Raw genomic sequence first — 19,950 nt, 5'->3', positions numbered from 1 at the left:
TCTTTGCCCATTCTTCCTTACAAAAGTCTTCCAGTTCTTTGAGATTTCTGGGCTGTCTGTCACGCACTGCTCTTTTAAGGTCTATCCATAGATTTTCAATTATGTTGAGGTCAGGAGATTGTGAAGGCCATGGCAAAACCTTCAGTTTACACCTCTTGATGTAATCCCCCATGGATTTCCAGGAGTGTTTAGGATCATTATCCATTTGTAGAAGCCATCCTCTCTTTAACTTCAGCTTTTTCAAAGATGGCATCAAGTTACCATCCAAAATTTGCTGAAATTTTATTGAATCCATTTTTCCTTCTACTCGTGAGATGTTCCCTGTGCCACTGGCTGCAACACAAATCCAAAGCATGATTGATCCAACCCCATGCTTAACAGTTGGACAGAGGTTCTTTTAATTAAATTCTGTGCCCCTTCTTCTCCAAACGTACCTTTGCTCATTCCGGCCAAAAAGTTCAATTTTAACCTCATCGGTCCACAGAACTTGTTTCCAAAATGCATCAGGCTTGTCTATATGTTCATTTGCAAAGTTCAAACGATGATTTTTGTGATGAGGACGTAGAAGAGGTTTTCTTCTGATGACTCTTCCATGAAGACCATATTTGTACAAGTATCTCTTTATAGTTGAATAGTGTACCACAACTCCAGTGTCTGCCAGATCTTTCTGGAGGGATCGTGCAGTCAAACGTGGGTTTTGAATTGTTTTTCTCACAATCCTGTGAGCTGTTCTGTCTGATATTTTTCTTGGTCTTCCAGATCTTGCTTTAACTTCCACTGTTCCTGATGACTGCCATTTCTTAATTACATTCTGAACAGAGGATATTGACATTTGAAAACGCTTTGCTATCTTCTTATAGCCTTCTCCAGCTTTGTGAGCGTCAACTATTTTCAGTTTCAGTTTTGTAGACAACTGCTTAGAAGAACCCATGGTGCTGATTGTTGGGGCAAGGTCAGATGAGTCGGGGCTTTTAAAACCTTTGAGATTGACATAACCTGGTCTTCCCAGACGATGATTGAGAACAATCCATGACACTGGCAAGTCTCAGCTTTGCAAAGGGGGCAGTGCATGCTATAAATTCTGCAGGGTGCCCAAACTTTTGCAGACTCCATTTTTTTGTTTTCTGTTATTTTGAAAGTGTAAATGATGGAAATAAAATCTAACTTTTGTTGACATATTATAAGAATGTCTAATCTGTTCCTTGGCTTCTTTATGCACATTAATACAAATTTTTAGCTGGGGTGCCCAAACTCTCGATCCCCACTGTATATATATATATATATATATATATATACACATACGTGATTTTGCACACCTGTGCCACCCTGTAGCAGTATTTCCGCTATAGGGTGGGTGGGAAGTGGTTAATCTAATCAAAATATTTCTCAAGCAAGGTGAAGAATATACCTCTAAACTACCAGTTTTCATTTACATAGCAATGAAAGGCATAATTTAAATTCATACATCATTTAAATAAATACATTACATGCAGGGATGAGTGAAACTGGGAGATTTTAATTCTCTGAAATTTTGGCAAAACTCAGGATAGTTCTGCTATATTTTGCCATTTAGTTGAAATGCATTGGAGCCAATAGGGACAGTGAAATTATGTTTGGTTTTGATGGTTCCTAAGGAAAATATGGACTTCAAGGTCCTGATTCACTATTGGGCGTGGGCGCATATTTATGGGCTTAAGCCCAATTTTCATGGGCGTCTGTCCATTTTTGACCCTGCAACCTAATTCACTATTGAGCAGAGCCCATAAGCAGACGCCCAATCTAATTCACAAAAAGACACACGCCCGGAATCAGACTCACAAAAGCAGACTTGCTAAGAAGCACGTCTAACACCATGAAAAATCACTGCAGAGACATGTTCACTTAGAAATTTGCTTTGCCAAATATCAGGACTTCACTTTAAACAATATCTGCTATTTCCAAAAAAATTAAGAATGTGTTAAAAATCGTTTTTCTCAAGGAAATCGACACAGTAAAAATCTAGATGCCCGTGCAGTGTCTTTGGCAGATAGAACTGAGCATGTGCAGAACACATTTTAGTCCTCTGCCATGGGTGTTTGCTTTTTAGCCACTGACTAATAGTGAATCTGATTGTGGATTCCTCTGACAGCCGGCACTCGGTCGCGACTACTGTGTTTAATAAACAGCATTAAGCATATCTTCATGTAATCTAATTAGATTTCCTTCGTTTTAGTGATTATATTTTTGTTTCTTATCCTTTATAATTATTTCTGTTATGATTTTACTTATTTTGAAGGTCTAGATAAAATTTATTTTGAAAGCTGAATGTAAAAATAAAGGTCCGCAATAAAAAAAAAAAAAAAAAAAACAGCGTGGGTCCCCCCTCTCATCCATACCAAGCCCTTCAGGTCTGGTATGGATATTAAGGGGGAACTCCATGCTGAAATTTAAAAAAAAAACAGCGTGGGTCCCCCTCAATATCCATACCAGACCTTTATCCGAGCATGCAGCCCGGCAGGTCAGGAAAGGGGGGGGGGACGAGCGAGCGCCCCCCCCCTCCTGAACCATACCAGGCCACATGCCCTCAACATTGGGGGGGTGCTTTGGGGCAGGGGGGCTCCCCCCCCCAAAGCACCTTGTCCCCATGTTGATGAGGACAAGGGCCTCTTCCCCACAACCCTTGCCGGTGGTTGTGGGGGTCTGCGGGCGGGGGGCTTATCAGAATCTGGAAGCCCCCTTTAACAAGGGGGCCCCCAGATCCCGGTCCCCCCCCCTACGTGAATGATTCTGCGGTACACGGTCCACAGACTCATTCACAAAAAAACTAAGTGTGGTGTAAAAAAAACACAGTACAGGGTCTTTGACAAGTCCTTTATTAAAACAATGTCCCCCGAAGTAGATCCAACGTCAATCGCGGCGGCGGCGACCCGAAAAAAGGAAAAAAAAAAAAGGTTCCGCTCCCGTCCGAGGCTTCCAGCCTAGTGAAGAAAAGCCTAGCTGACAGTTCTTATATAGGTATGGGCGGGGCCAGCCGGGGACATCATCCCAGTGACCCGCCCCATGTCACATGCTTGCTGTTCCCGGCTGGCCCCGCCCATACCTATATAAGAACTGTCAGCTAGGCTTTTCTTCACTAGGCTGGAAGCCTCGGACGGGAGCGGAACCTTTTTTTTTTTTTCCTTTTTTCGGGTCGCCGCCGCCGCGATTGACGTTGGATCTACTTCGGGGGACATTGTTTTAATAAAGGACTTGTCAAAGACCCTGTACTGTGTTTTTTTTACACCACACTTAGTTTTTTTGTGAATGAGTCTGCGGACCGTGTACCGCAGAATCATTCACGTAGGGGGGGGGGACCGGGATCTGGGGGCCCCCTTGTTAAAGGGGGCTTCCAGATTCTGATAAGCCCCCCGCCCGCAGACCCCCACAACCACCGGCCAGGGTTGTGGGGAAGAGGCCCTTGTCCTCATCAACATGGGGACAAGGTGCTTTGGGGGGGGAGCCCCCCCTGCCCCAAAGCACCCCCCCATGTTGAGGGCATGTGGCCTGGTATGGTTCAGGAGGGGGGGGGGCGCTCGCTCGTCCCCCCCCCTTTCCTGACCTGCCGGGCTGCATGCTCGGATAAGGGTCGGTATGGATATTGAGGGGGACCCACGCTGTTTTTATTTTTAATTTCAGCGTGGAGTTCCCCCTTAATATCCATACCAGATCCAAAGGGCTTGGTACAGATGGGAGGGGGGACCCCACGCCAGTTATTTAAAAAACAGTTTCTAATTCCCCGCAATACTTTGACATTCAACTGTCAGTGGGGAAATCCGCCGACAGCTGAAACATGAGCGCTGCATTGGTTTTCATTACTAAAATGCTGCATGAGTTGATAACATAACTCATGCGGGATTGTAGGAGCGACAGCCATGAGTTAATGTTTCATCTGTCAGCGGGGTTCCCCACTGACAGCTGAATGTAAAATAATTCCCTTTATTGCATAAATAATAAAAAAAAAGCGTGGGGTCCCCCCTCCCATCTGTACCAAGCCCTTCGGATCTGGTATGAATATTAAGGGGGAACTCCACGCTGGAATTAAAAAAAAAACCAGCGTGGGTCCCCCTCTATATCCATACCAGACCCTTATCCGAGCATGCAGCCCGGCAGGTCAGGAAAGGGGGGGGACGAGCGAGCGCCCCCCCCCTCCTGAACCATACCAGGCCACATGCCCTCAACATGGGGGGGTGCTTTGGGGCAGGGGGGGCTCCCCCCCCAAAGCACCTTGTCCCCATGTTGATGAGGACAAGGGCCTCTTCCCCACAACCCTGGCCGGTGGTTGTGGGGGTCTGCGGGCGGGGGGCTTATCAGAATCTGGAAGCCCCCTTTAACAAGGGGGCCCCCAGATCCCGGTCCCCCCCCCTACGTGAATGATTCCGCGGTACACGGTCCGCAGACTCATTCACAAAAAAACTAAGTGTGGTGTAAAAAAAACACAGTACAGGGTCTTTGACAAGTCCTTTATTAAAACAATGTCCCCCGAAGTAGATCCAACGTCAATCGCGGCGGCGGCGACCCGAAAAAAGGAAAAAAAAAAAAGGTTCCGCTCCCGTCCGAGGCTTCCAGCCTAGTGAAGAAAAGCCTAGCTGACAGTTCTTATATAGGTATGGGCGGGGCCAGCCGGGGACATCATCCCAGTGACCCGCCCCATGTCACATGCTTGCTGTTCCCGGCTGGCCCCGCCCCATACCTATATAAGAACTGTCAGCTAGGCTTTTCTTCACTAGGCTGGAAGCCTCGGACGGGAGCGGAACCTTTTTTTTTTTTCCTTTTTTCGGGTCGCCGCCGCCGCGATTGACGTTGGATCTACTTCGGGGGACATTGTTTTAATAAAGGACTTGTCAAAGACCCTGTACTGTGTTTTTTTTACACCACACTTAGTTTTTTTGTGAATGAGTCTGCAGACCGTGTACCGCAGAATCATTCACGTAGGGGGGGGGACCGGGATCTGGGGGCCCCCTTGTTAAAGGGGGCTTCCAGATTCTGATAAGCCCCCCGCCCGCAGACCCCCACAACCACCGGCCAGGGTTGTGGGGAAGAGGCCCTTGTCCTCATCAACATGGGGACAAGGTGCTTTGGGGGGGGAGCCCCCCCTGCCCCAAAGCACCCCCCCATGTTGAGGGCATGTGGCCTGGTATGGTTCAGGAGGGGGGGGGGCGCTCGCTCGTCCCCCCCCTTTCCTGACCTGCCGGGCTGCATGCTCGGATAAGGGTCTGGTATGGATATAGAGGGGGACCCACGCTGGTTTTTTTTTTAATTCCAGCGTGGAGTTCCCCCTTAATATTCATACCAGATCCGAAGGGCTTGGTACAGATGGGAGGGGGGACCCCACGCTTTTTTTTTATTATTTATGCAATAAAGGGAATTATTTTACATTCAGCTGTCAGTGGGGAACCCCGCTGACAGATGAAACATTAACTCATGGCTGTCGCTCCTACAATCCCGCATGAGTTATGTTATCAACTCATGCAGCATTTTAGTAATGAAAACCAATGCAGCGCTCATGTTTCAGCTGTCGGCGGATTTCCCCACTGACAGTTGAATGTCAAAGTATTGCAGTGATTTATAAACAGTTCTTTAAATAACTGGCGTGGGGTCCCCCCTCCCATCCATACTAAGCCCTTCGGGTCTCGTATGGATGTTAAGGGGTAACTCCACGCTGAAATTAAATAAAAAACAGCATGGGGTACCCCCCTAAATCCATAACACATACTTATCCGAGCATGCAGCCCGGCAGGTCAGGAAAGGGGGGGACGACGACGAGCGAGTGCCTCCCCCCCTCCTGAACCATACCAGGCCACATGCCCATACCAAATTATTCAAACATTTGTAAACAGACCAATTAACTGAAATGGTTTGACATTTGTACCCCAAATATGACGTTCCCTGAGGCGTTGGTAAACCGAGGTACGCCTGTATTAGTATTGCAATCCTTTGTATTGGGATACATAGAACCAACATACATCTGAATTGCTAACATAGCACAACATTTGTGTCACATTGGAGATATCTGGCTAGTTAAACTGACCATGCCCAGGGACCTAGGATTGATTCACAGCACAGAAATACAGGCTGGGTTAGCAATGTAGCTCCGTGGGTTAGTGGTTAGCACTGCTGCCTCACAACTCTAGGGTTGTCGGTTCGAATCCCAACCCCGGCGAGGTAGTAGCATGATCTCCGTGTGTGGCTGTCTTCACATACATGTTCTGGCAACATCTTTGCATTCTGTCTAAATGATCCCTAAAATGTGAATTAGAATGAGGCCTTGTCTGTTGAAACACCTTCAAAGCTGCACCTTATGTGAATGTCATACAATGGGATAAGATAAGGGCCTGAATTATTTGATAATGATGGTTTACACTCCACCCACTTTTGTGAAGGATTTGGCAAGCAAAGAGCTGACAGAGAGAGAGAAGAGTGAGACGAAGAAGAGTGAGCGAGAGATACATATGAAGAGTGATAAAGAGAGACATTCAGAAGAGTGAGCGAGAGAGAAGAGCGAGCCAGTGAGACAAAGAAGAGTGAGCAAGAGATACATACTGAAGAGTGATAAAGAGAGACATTCAGAAGAGTGAACGAGAGAGAAAAGACTTGGTTGGTGAATCCACACATCAAACTTGTCACAAATCCTGGCGTGCATTTTTCCCCCAAATGCATAGCAGACCCTTATCCCAGCAGGCAGGTACCGCACGCCTTCAAAGATTTATTTCCTTTGTTGATTTTCCTGCTTCGCACACACTATATGCAATTGAAAATTACTCTTTAGGTTGCCAATTTTACTGTGTTTTCTAGAGAATTACTAACTAGTTGTGTTTTCAATTGTGTGTAGCATTGCGATTTCTATTTGAGTCTAGATGTTAAATTGCTAATAAATGGCCACAATTCTCAAATACCTTTGAACTCTCGCTGCAACAAATGGTGTATGTTAATACACTCACATTCATTATATCCAATATCAGGTACGATGTCAATGCACAAATCGCACCTGAAATTGCACACCCTGGATGTGACTTGTCATGTGATTGGCATGGCCAGCAGCTTGCTCTTTGCATGGCAAATTGCACCCAATGTTACTGGGGGCCAACACCACTGTCACATCTAATCCGATGCGGCAATTGTCCAACTTACAGTGAAGTTGCACGAGTTCACAATCCAATTGGATGTGAACAGAGCCTACAGTGGCCAATAGGGTGCGACTTGGTCTACGATTTGCAAGTCGCCTGTCATGCCAATTGCATGGCAATCGCAAACAATGTTACTGGGGGCTACCCGGTCACATTAAAGCAGATTTCTAAGTGGTGTTATTGACACCACAGTCACATCATGTGACTTGCATAGAAGTTGCATGATTTCAAAGTCGGGGTACATGGTGATTTCAAGTGCAATTTGCAAGACATTCGACATCGATCTCTCAGCAAATTGCATGAAAAGTAGTGTATTCATTACTCTATTATTACTTGCGGCTCCTACCAAGTTTGAACCACAACAATATGAACGCTCCAATAGCGTGCTCATTGAGTGGGACTTGGCATGTGATTTGCACAACATGCAAGCTGTAAATCGTCTGCAAAGTCGCACCCTATTGTCTGCTATTAGAGTGACCACATGGGTGCGTTTCAAACACTGATTTCTATAGTAGTACATGTACTACTTTAGTGGCAATTTGCATAGAGATCTGTGTCAGATGTCTTGAAAATTGCATTGAAATGGTCAACTTTACTGTAAGTTGCATGATTTGTAAATCAGCTTTGCCCAGAGTGTAATGTTTGGTGATGTTTGATTTCTGGAGTGTTTTACCAATTGATGGGAAATTCACCATACTAGTCAAATCGATTTGTCATTTTCAGTATTGCATACAAGATGTGGTCATGTGACTGTCTTAACTCATGCGAGAATCTGGAGGGAATTGTGACCATAGTAGCAATAAAGGTTCCAATTGGGGTTCCCTTTCACATCCCTGCTCAATGTTCTGTTGTATGCTGCACACGTACATTTCACTGTATATATCTTTCTGATTTGTGGGGCCTGTATACCAAGGGTTAATGCAGGTAGGAAGCGGATTCATCAGGTGAAAACACTTTCACTGACCAAACTAAGGTCAGTGGTGGGTGTGGCTTTATTGGGTGTGGGGCCTTGTTTGGCACGCTCCAAATACAACCTAGCTTATATAAAGATGTGCAGTAGGGAGTGATTTGGCCTGTTACTAGGCCGGGTGGTTTGTGACTAAGTCCTTGCTTGTAGTGGTTTGGGGGAGGAAGAGATTTTGTGCTGAATTGCCCCAGACACCACTCAGGCTGTGTTTGGAAGTGGGCTGGAAATGTTGGCATATTTTTGGCCTTGTAAAGTGTGTTTGTGTGTTATTGCACAATGATTGTGTTTTTTCTTTTTGCATTGAAAGCCTCACACATGTCAATCGTTTTGTTTAAAATCTGCTCTTGTTTTAATTTTGCTTGCTTATTTAGACTCAAATGCATTTTTCTTACAAACCTGCTGACAAATGTATGTGTAGGGGGTTTGTAGAGGTGGGAGGGGATTTGTAGAAGTGGGAGGGGTTTTTCACATATGTCTTGTTTTCTTTATATTTTGATGTGTAGACTTTTTTTGTGAATGGATCTTTATACTAAATGATTGTGTAAGTAAACCTTATGTGCACGAAAATGTTACTTGATTCATCTTCCCCTTTGTTTCCTGCTATAACCTGAGCACACACAGTTCATTAGAAGTATCTTTAGATTGTAAGCTCTTATGAGCAGGAGTGTTTTCTTTTTGCCACATCAATCCTATTTTTGTGACTCACCAAGATATTGACTGTACCTACTTGTTCCTGCTGACCAAATAAATGAAGATATATTTGATCAATAAATGTCTGACCGATGTTTTTGTGTTTATTTTATGTTCAATATATGAACAACCTTAATAGTTACTTTGTATACTTATATAATCTGCTCAAATGTAGCTTGTAAGAGCGTGAATATGCAAGTGGGTGCAAACTGGCTTTTTCAAAACCAAACAAAAAAATAAAAAACCTGCTTGCACCACAATATTATGTACTAATGAATATGTCACATTCACTGTGCAGCCAGCTACAGGTTTTCTACAATTTGATTTACAGTAATAAAATAGTCCCCACTGTATGTTGATTTTTGACCTTTGGCAACAAAGATATATTAGCCAAGGTTTAAAAAGAAAAAAAATCACTAAAACACACATTCGCGAAAGCTATCATAGCCGTGCATAGAAATGAGCGATCGTGCATAGATATGCGCGATCGTGCACAAATAAACGCCAAACAGGTGTCCCCCATGGCGCACGAGCAGCTATCCTCCTGGAAGTCCGTCATCTGGTGCGCACGCACCTGGAAGTGGTTGTGGGGAGTGTAAGTGGATGAGAAGTGGTTGGAGGTTTTGTGTTGGTTGAAAATTTTGATAACTTTATTGGCATTTGGACATGGCGAGAGCACAGTTCTCAACTGAGGAGATGATCCTTATATGTAAAGTAACTGTGGCCATTGCAAATATGTTTATAACATGTGAGGGACAAGTAATTGTAATTTTGTGGGTGGGGCCTAGCAGAATCTCACTTGGTGCACATGCTACTTATCTGTACATTAGCTCCTGGGTATTGATGGGTCAATTATATTAACCACTTGCCTACTGGGTACTCATACCCCCTTCCTGTCCTGGCCAATTTTCATCTTTCTGCACTGTTACCCTTTGAATGACAATTGTGCGGTCATGCCACATTGTACCCATCTTAAATTTGTATCAGTTTTTTCAGACAAATAGAGCTTTCTTTGGGTGGTATTGACTTGCTGCTGTGAGTTTTACTTTTTGCTCGATAAACCACAAAATAGCTCATAATGAATAAAAGGCTGTTTATATTATAACATTTGGTAAACTGGTAATTTAGCAACACTGATGTGCGTTGATGAGGCGGCACTGCTGGCCACAGGTGGGCGGAACTGTTGGGTGGCACTGGTGGGCACTGATCATCGGGGCCGACCCCTGCTTTGATAACTGCTGGTTCTCGGCAGTACTTTCCACACATTCTGACAGCGTGATGAAAGTGCAGCCAAGACCCGGCAAATGCATTTCCCGGTGATCAGCGTGTCATTGGACATGGCTGATCACATGGTAAAAAGCCGCTGTGATTGGTCTTTACCACATCACGTGATCAGCTGTGTCCTTAGGACACAGCAATCACGGAGAGCGCGTTCTGCCAGGATGTCATATGACACCCTCCCAGAGCTGGATGCAGTGTAGCGTTATTCGGCTATCTGCGGTCGCCAAATAGGTAACCAGCTAGGCCTTCATGGCTAATCTTTGAATATCTGGACATGTATACTGCGTATAATGCATTACATTCTACAATGTGTTGGTGTACACGGTATCACAGTGTGCAATGTGTTGCTGGATTCTGCATGACAGTGGACAGCGTATCACAGTGTGCAATGCGTAGCTCCAGCCTGCATGACAGTGTACAGTGCATTACAGTCTACAATGTGTGGGTGTACACGGTATCACAGTGTGCAATGCGTTGCTCCATCCTGCATGACAGAGTACAGTGCATTACAGTCTACAATGTGTGGGTGTACACGGTATCACAGTGTGCAATGCGTAGCTCCAGCCTGCATGACAGTGTACAGTGCATTACAGTCTACAATGTGTGGGTGTACACGGTATCACAGTGTGCAATGCGTTGCTCCATCCTGCATGACAGTGTACAGTGCATTACAGTCTACAATGTGTGGGTGTACACGGTATTACTTTGTACAGAGTATTACAGTGTGCAATGCGTTGTACACTGCAGTGTGCACTAAAGCATTTTACACTCATGCACTGTACACACTAACGCATTTGACATTTCTAGTGTGCAATGCATTAGTGTGCAATGCCTTGGACAGTACAATGCATGTGCAGTATTGGTGTATGTTTATTAAGCACAGATAATTCATCTGATTTTAGTTATCAAGGAGAAGTCTTCTCTGTCCCCCTGTTTATGAGGTGGAGGACAATTGTTTTCCGAAGAGGAGAGGAGACATTTTTTCAAGGAGATCTGTATAGATTTCCAGAGATATGTGTAGATGGTTGAGGGGCTGCATGTGATCTCCGGAGATAATTGTGATTAATGATCACCTGAGTTAAACCAGTGAATGAAAAGTGTAAAAAAACATGGATTGAAAATAATCTGCACTGACCACTGTGCTTTGTCAAGCCACATATTGGCACATTCTGGTGTCACACAGATGCGATGTGAAATTTGCAGTGTTTTCTGTGCAAGCGCTGCACCGCATCACAACCGCAACCCCTTCATGCCACCTGCTGCGGCTTTCTAGGTGAAGTTACCAACACACCAATATTGGTACACAAAGCGTATTGCGATTTGCCAAATTGGATGGCATGCCTATTCACACCCATGTGCATACCCTGAAAAAGGGTCCTGCACATTTCTGGCCCGGATGCGGTGCAATTTGAGGTGTGCAAAATGTTTGTCTCTAATTGCAACGCACACAAATTGCATGTGATTTGCCCAGGAGTGCGGTGTTAGACCACAATGCATGTATGTGAAGCCAGAATAAAAGGATGTGGATTTTGTCTATTTTTACTTGCGCATGTTAACATTATGTAAGTGCATTTTTCTTCTGTTTAACATGCTATAGAAATGCAACATGCATTTGGATGGAGTGTTTTTGTATGTGCATTTTGGAAGTATTCTAAACACACATTGACCCTAGGGCCACACCATATCTTATGCAGGCCATAGATGGGTCGAAAATCGGCCGATTTTTCGGCCGAAAATAAAATCGGCCGATTTTCGGATCGTTGGTGGGCTATTTGTTCGGCCGTTTTTCGGTATTTTGGCAGATTTTTTTTTTCGGTAAAGTTGGAAAAAAACGGCCGAATTTGCCGATCGGCAAATTCGGCCGTTTTACTGATTTAAATTTACTGATAAAAAATCTGCACATGAGCAGTGACCTGCAAGAGGAAGACAAAAAGAAGAAAAAGAAGAAGAGGATGATGATGATGAAGATGATGAAGAAGAGGATGATGATGAAGAAGAAGAAGAAGATGATGAAGAGGAAGAAGAGGATGATGATGAAGAAGAAGAGGAAGAAGAAGAGGAAAAAGAAGGATGAAAAATGAGAGGAATTCCAGTATGGCAAAAAGTGTCCCTGCAGAGAGCTCCGCTATTTCTTTGACAGTTCCTTGACATTTACAGCGGTTGCAACATTGTATCTATTTGTTTCCGAATAAAAACATCTGTATCCGAAATGGATACAAATACATTGTTGCAACCGCTATAAATGTCAAAGAACTGTCAAAGAAATAGCGGAGCTCTCTGCAGGGACACTTTTTGCCGGCTGTAGACGGGATGAAAATCGGCCGATTTTTTTTTTACCATTGCTGGTAACGTCGGCCGCTTGAACAACCGATTTTTCATTTTTTAAAAGAAAAATCGGCTATTTTTCTCCCCGTCTATGGCCTGCATAAGCATTAGTGTGCCAGGGGTAGGGGGGGACCTTTGGCCTTTCCAAACACAGTAGATGCTCCAAGAATGTTTCCTTAAACTCTTGAAATGGTTAAAAAGGAAAGACACTCTAGATAGCCTGCACTGAGAATTGACTGTCATGATGACGTGTCAATGATTATTTGCTCTCATTTTTCAGGAGTGGTACTGCTTGCGGTTGAAGCTGGTAGAAATCCACCTTCACGTCCTCCACTCACCTTCACTTGTGGCCAGTGGATATTTTGTGGCCGCAGGCAAGAACTGGCATCGAGGACCTGCATAATGACCCTGGCATGCCAGAGGTGGTTTGGAAGCAGCACAGCAATTTGACCATCCCTTTCCTCTATGTTGGTTTTAGGGGTGCAGAATTGCTTCTCGTTCGTGAACGGACTGTCGCCGGATATCAGAGTCCCCATATTTTCAAGATATGTTTTAGCCATGTTGGCTTATTTTTATGTTATTTTCCAAGTGTGTCGCACCTAACCGCACAGTAGTGTGGTGCCATGCGTATTTGTGGCTGTGAATGGGGCTGTTTTTAATAGACGTGTGTAGGTGCAACAACGTTTTCATCATGGTACCTGCGCACATCTACACAGGGCATTGCATTTCTTTGCTGTGCTGGAAAATGTGTGTTCTTGCATGCGTTTCTGCACCACCAATGGTGTGAACAAGTCCTAAGGGCTGGTTCACACTATAGAAACAGTCTAGATGTGTTCCTGATGGGTTTTTTTCATGCCCTTTTGGCATGCATGTTTAGTGTGTTCCAGTACATTTTGGATGCGTTTTGGACATGTTTACATTGCATTTTTGTATCCCTTCCACTTATTTTTTTCTATTTTCTTTGTATTCAATGTAGTTAGGGACATGTGCGTTTTAGTACATTCAAGGACGTTTCAATGTGTTCCAGTACAGTTCTGTGCAGAAACAATGCAGCGTGGTCAACTTTGTTTACAGCACCTGCAATGCATTGAAAATGCAAGCGCTGATGTGAACTATGACATTGACAACCATATAACCTTCTTTCTGTGCGTTTGTGATGCTGAAAAAGCAACTGAAACACATGTAGTGTGAACTGGCCCTAAAGGTTATTAGAGGTCAGGGAACAGGACTGACCAGGAATTGTGAATTCAATCAGACTAGTGGTGAGATACAATCAGCAATTGTATAATAATGTGAGATCTGAGCTGTAGCTGATAGAAAATGAGACACATTCACTTGATCAGTAAATAGATAGTTAAAGAGTGGGGCGGTGATCCATAGATTTGCATATGGGACAGGTGATGATGGGGTGGGGGAGGGGGTCAAGTTGTATAAGGAGACAGATTTAAAAGAGAAAAAAGTTACAATGAAATATACACGGCATGAAACTTGCACATGACCTAATTGGCAGAAGAACAGTACGCAAGTAACATTCATCCACTTTCTAGTCATTAGGCAAAATCATAATTGATTGATCAATATTCCTGACACAACCCAGAAAATTGATCTCCATTTTTTTGGGATGTTGCCAAGACTGGGATTAGAACCCATGACCCAAGTGCTGTAAGTTCTGAGCTCTAACCACTAAACCACTGTGGGAAACACAGTTTGAGTTATAATGTAGAATAGTTACATTGTTTAAAAATGATAAAGCGAGCGCTGGTCAAATGATATAGACTAGTAAAATGGTCTTACACAAGATAAATATAACCACGAACAGTAGTGCATGAACTCGTGAAAGGTCATCCACCCCTGTGACAGTGTACTACACTATTGAGCACCTTTCTGGCTCCTGTGGCTGAGCTAATTCCTCCCCAGGACCATTTGGGCACCCACCCTGATGGATGGATGGATGGATGGATGGATGGAGCTGGATGACTAACCCATAGCTGCCAGCATACCGCTGCACCCCCAGATGTGCGATGTGTATAACCCATGCACATTAATACTTTTGTTCTGGTGAGTGTAGACCAGTCCCAAGGGTGGTTTACCTTTCACGAGTTCATGCACTACTGTCCGTCACGGAGAGAACACATGTGCCATTCATAGGCACTCTCTGAGTTGGTACTCTCACACCAAGGACATTCCATTATTCAGGAATAATTATATGAACTTATTTTAGCACGATTTACCAGTTTACATCATTATTGCAATTCTTTACACTTTTTGGTTTTTACATGCGTTCATTATTGATCACATGCATTTATAGCGCTGCACTTGTCTTTAACATAGAATAGTTATGTGATTAAAGAGAATGAAGATATATAACTATATTGGGAAATTAGAAGTATATAAATTATTTGAGATATAAGTGTGAAAATGTTTAACATTTGAAAATAGAATGTATGACATTCATTAGTAAATGCAATACTTTCCTGATCATTTTGGAGAAACAGCAAAAAAAAAAATAGCAAAAGAGAATTTTCAGAATGTAATAGTACAGCTGTATTAGAATTTTCTATCAGAAAAACGCCATCTAGCGAATATATCCGGTATTGCACCTAAAAATGTGCCAGACAGGATACCTCATTCACTAATGGCAAAGTAGTCAGTAGACGCTCGTTAATGAGCTTGCTAGACGCTGGTCAGACCACTGATTGATTGACCGGAGTCTGCCTGAATGGTCAGTCTCTGCTATTACACTCACATCTTAGTGAATCAGGGCCCAAATGTCTCCAGAGGATATAATACAGTAAGTTCTTTTCAACTATCCTGGAACTTTTCATCTTTTCATCATTAACCCTAATTTATTTATTTTTCACATAAAGTGAAAGAAAAACTAAAACCAACTGTGCAAAAATAATGATTACACACAAAAAAAAATAAAAAATCCGAAAACCAAAATTGAAATGAACTAAATTTGCCTAAACACACCCACGCTTCTAAAAAAATAAAATACTCTCTAAACAAAGAAAGCAATAAAAGATTAGATCTATTTTTCAAGCTAATTTTGCCAAAGATACTCAATGACTGAGTAAAAAAGTTTGCAGCAAAATAAACTTAGCCAAAATGAATCCACTCCTCTCTGATAATATGTAATGAAAAAAATCAGGAATTATAAAGGTGTTTCTAACTAGGTAAATTAGATAATCCTAAAATAATTTTATTACATTTGTACTTAGAATTCACAATAGTCATGACATCACTTTGCATTCTGCATATTGATCCTTTTTATGTATAAAACAGGGGTATCAAATTTCATACACAATTTCAGGGTAAGGATTCTATTAATGACATCCACTCAACAGATGTTTCATGGGGAGGTCCCTAATTATGAATTCTTTACCTGTACCTGTGAGATGACAGGTCCTTGTAAGTATGGACTGGTAAGCCTACAAGCCATATTTAATTACAGTTGTAGTATTAAAGTGTATCTGAAAAAACTGGCTGCAGTTTTCTTTTTGCAAGCTTCTTTACCATTTATTTTATTTTCACCTGGTAACAACGCTCACCATATTGTATTTCTGGAAAAGCAGCAATGTCACCTTAAGACATTATCATAATCATATTCCTCTCTCCATTTCCTAGAGAGGAGGTGTTCTGTAGTTCTATGACATGTACAATGCTAACTGATTCAGCAGATGCAAAGAACACAGGAAATTCTCTGCTCACAAGTTTTCTGCCAAGATCAACAGGTAACTTTTTGCACATATCTCACAAACCACTTTCAATAATATTTTTAATAGACCAATAATCAAGAAGAAGAATCAAGAAATGTATTTGTCATTTATAAAATAAAAATTATAAAGTGAAATTAAGTAACCAAAGGAAGCCAAATAAGATAAATTAATTGTTTACATATTCTTTAAAAATATGTTGACTTATTAAGATACTATTTTCAGTCAAAATAAAAGTAATATCTAAATAAAAAATATGTTCTTACTCGGTTTAACTCTAGTAGTACATGATCATCCTGTGTATCAAAGTGCAGGCTTACTGCAGTGGTTTCAATCCAAGCATTGTCTGTATTTCTTGGGTCATCAACATGCCCTTTATATACCTAAAATGAATTGATAGGACAAGTATTATAGTCAGTACAGTTCTGTTTATTATGGCTAAGATAACTCAGTACGATAGTTTTTGTTTGTCCTCTATTGAATTAAAGATTTATGTGATAAAATATTAGAGATTGATGGATTTATGTGATAACGTGTGCAATAATGGTCCAGTTGTAAGACAGCTCAGTTTTTCACACCCAGTTGTCTTCATTTCTTATCATCACTTTTGGAACTAATTTTCGGTTAAGAATGTCACAACAACAAGCCGCAAGTTCAATCCATTTTGATGTTTTTTTGCATATTATTGTTCAAAATCTCACTGGACAGCTGTATAAGTTACATTTTAAAGTGGAACTCCAGGTCTTCATCGTCTTCCCTCTTTGTAAAAACAGACTTTAAAACACTGCTTACAGAAGAGTGCGGCAGAAAACAGTTCTCACACATCACAACTTGAGTGCCATGTTCTGTAGCATTGAGAATTGCCCAGCACTGATGCTGATAACTCATAACATGACTGGCCAGAAGAAGAATTTAGGTATGTATGCTGAAAAAAAAAATGTGCGGACTAAGCCAGAGTTTGTCTTTGAAGGAGGTATACAGTATATCCAGTGGTATCCTAATCCATATCTACGTTTGCTAATTGTATTTAGTCTGTGTTGTATTTTTCCTAGTGTTTTTCCAGAAAAAAAAAGATTCTTATTTTTACCGTAAAATCGTTTTGTTGAAGTCCATTGAGGGAACACTGGAGGATAGTAATTCTTAGACATCTGGGTTAACCTACTGCATTCAGTAGGTCTGGCAAACACAAAACTTAAGCCAGATACAGCATAACCACACGACCAACCCTCATGCTTGAGGTTTTGTGAGCAAGCAGCACATAAGGTCAAAACATAGAAGGGCTGCTGTCCCTCAATAGACTTCAAGAATAAATGTTACGGGACATTCAAAAATCCATTGGGGAATACAGGAGGATAGTAATTTTTAGACATTTTCAGTCCAAATGATGGGTGGGCAACAGCCACTTAAAGTTCTAGCAGAATCGGAATCTATTAAATGGAAGACCAAAGCTTTCAATGTCTGATAAAGGCTAGTTGCAAAAGGGGTATAAAGGCAAGTATGTAAATTATTAAGACCAGGGAAACTGGACATGGAGAATTATCCTGGTCTTTCAAACCAAAAACAGGGAAGTAGTACCAGATGTAATGATGGACCCATAGCTGATAATGTTGAGGACAGGTGTGCCTGGGATGTGATAGCCACAGTTAGACTGTCTGGCTATTTAGTAAATGCATTTCTAAAAATAATGAAAAAGGGCAGTGAAATGGGCAAAATTATTTTTTCCCAATGTGTACCTTTAGCAGAATTCATGTGGTGGCAACTGGAACAATTAGCCTTAATAGAGGTGATAAAAGAGGTCCCAGAGGTACACTGCAATCTTTTCTCCAGTGGGGTTCTGGTATAATTTTCCAAAACTGTTGCTGAGGATACACAAATATGGATAGCTACTGTGATGAGACTAACTGAAACAGTACATTTGAAGTCTTGATTAAATTTACTAAATAAATATATCCACATATATCAATATCTTGATGTAAGAGAAAAATTACAGAGCTGAGGAAAAGGTATTCATCCTTCTAGGTCACTAGCAAAAACTGAGGTATGATGGTTGTAGGTGGGGTAAAATGTGGTGGGCTTAATGCATTTTGTATGCCAGTGTACAAACCTCCTTTAGGCAGCAGCATCACCAAAATGTCTAAAAATTGTTATCCTCCTCTGTCACTCAATGGGCAATATAAAACATTTCTTGTTCATTTTGGATAGAGTGCAAAAATATTAGAACCCCTGCTAGGTTTTTACTACTATCCATGGCTCCAATAGAGAACTTCACCCTTATTACCTGTGTTAAAGACAGGAAGAGGGAGAAAATCTGCAACAATTGTTATTTTAACCAGTTATCAGAAAATCATTAAATGCATTTTATATAGCTAGTATGGGTCCCTAAATCTTTCTTGGAATAGGCCCACTGTAAATATCTTGGCAGCAGAACTCAGGATCAGCACTGCAAGCCAATCAGGCTGTTTACAGAGAGGTTCGGAAGCTGCCTGTGGTGTCTAGCAAGGGTGTCTTAACCAGTCCAATAACTGACCAGAATTAAAAAATGATTAGGCAGGTAAAAATGTTGACTATCAACAATTAAAAATGTAACAGTTTTACATTCTTTGGGATTTTTTGGCCCTGCCTGGTGCTTTGGACTCAGAAATTGAATGACGGTAGCTCTCAACTTACTGCTTTGCCCTTGTTTAACAGTTCTTGAAACTTATCTAGAAATGTAGAATTTAAAATTCTCTTTACTTTGCGTGGTAGTGTTTCTCCTGGTTCCAATGTACCCTGTTCAAAGAAATATATAATATGTATTTTAATGTATATCATTTTCATTTGTAAAAATCAGTAAATAACCAAATTCCTTTTATAATGAATACACAAGTTACATTTGGATATTTTCTGTCCTTTATACGATTATTGCTGGAAACGTACGTATCTATTTTCCTATAGATTTTAGTATAATTCTTTTTTATTTCTGTAAAATATTTATGTAAAATGGTTCAGACAACTGTGTACCGGTTATAAAATTAATTATTCACTTTTCTGAATCTAGTCACTATGAAATGTAATTCGTGCATGATTGAGGTAAGAGGCCTTCTCAGGGATGAGAATACTAGACCATCTAATTCCTTTGGATTTCTACTTCATTTCTCTGTATTAGGGATTATGGACATAAGGGCAGGGAAGATTGCTGTGCTGAGCTAGATAGTTGCTTCAACTTTACTCCATATAAAGCACAGAAAAGAACTGTCACCCTAAAATAAAATAATCCAATTCAAATACACTTTATCGTGTCATACACCACCGCCCTAAATGGCTCAGATGTAAAAATGTTTTTCAAGATTAGCGTAAAAACTTTAAGTAAACACTTGAACTATTATGAACAGCACCAGAGGTGGCTGTGCGACATCTGGAACTTGCACTCTCTGATATATATATATATATATATAACTTTTATATCAGTCATTTTTTTTTTTACAAACAAAAAGAAACCTACACCAAGAAGAGCCCAATGCTCCGATGAGATGTGTTTAATGGCCAAAACTTCTAGCACTCTCTTTGACTTTTTTCTGTTAACAAAGCCACCAGTATTCATATTCCATCTGTGAAAGATAACATGAAAACTATAAAAATAAAGAAATTAATCCATTGTGTTTTAATTCCAACAAATACTTTTGTATCATCTGGTTTTGAAAGTAATACAAAAATTAAAAGAAAACCATTTTTACAAGACCACTAAGCATGTTATAGTATATCTAGACCCAAATCCAAAAATATAATATATTTCAGCTTGCCAGCTCTTAGATGTGGTGGCTGCATTGTTTTTCTTTTTAATTTTTACTTT

The 19,950-nt window shown here is 41.5% G+C and overlaps 1 protein-coding gene across 4 annotated transcripts in view; it reads right to left on the bottom strand.

The window, feature by feature from the left end:
- Nucleotides 1–19,950, bottom strand: part of TRPM2 (transient receptor potential cation channel subfamily M member 2) — a 211,715-nt gene that overhangs the window by 4,527 nt on the left and 187,238 nt on the right. For all 4 annotated transcript variants that reach the window (XM_089670093.1, XM_089670113.1, XM_089670102.1 and 1 more), the window contains 3 exons: nt 19,603–19,708; nt 18,789–18,890; nt 16,388–16,504 (listed from right to left, as the gene is read on the bottom strand). In XM_089670093.1, coding sequence (XP_089526219.1) covers nt 16,388–16,504; nt 18,789–18,890; nt 19,603–19,708 — 325 coding nt within the window. The remainder of the gene's footprint in view (nt 1–16,387; nt 16,505–18,788; nt 18,891–19,602; nt 19,709–19,950) is intronic.

Source organism: Staurois parvus, unplaced genomic scaffold (genome assembly GCF_062004578.1).
Source record: "Staurois parvus isolate SC_StPar_1 unplaced genomic scaffold, SC_StPar_1.0 ptg000011l, whole genome shotgun sequence".
In the NCBI taxonomy this organism is placed as follows: Eukaryota; Metazoa; Chordata; class Amphibia; order Anura; family Ranidae; genus Staurois; species Staurois parvus.
This window is presented reverse-complemented; position numbering and strand designations above follow the sequence as displayed.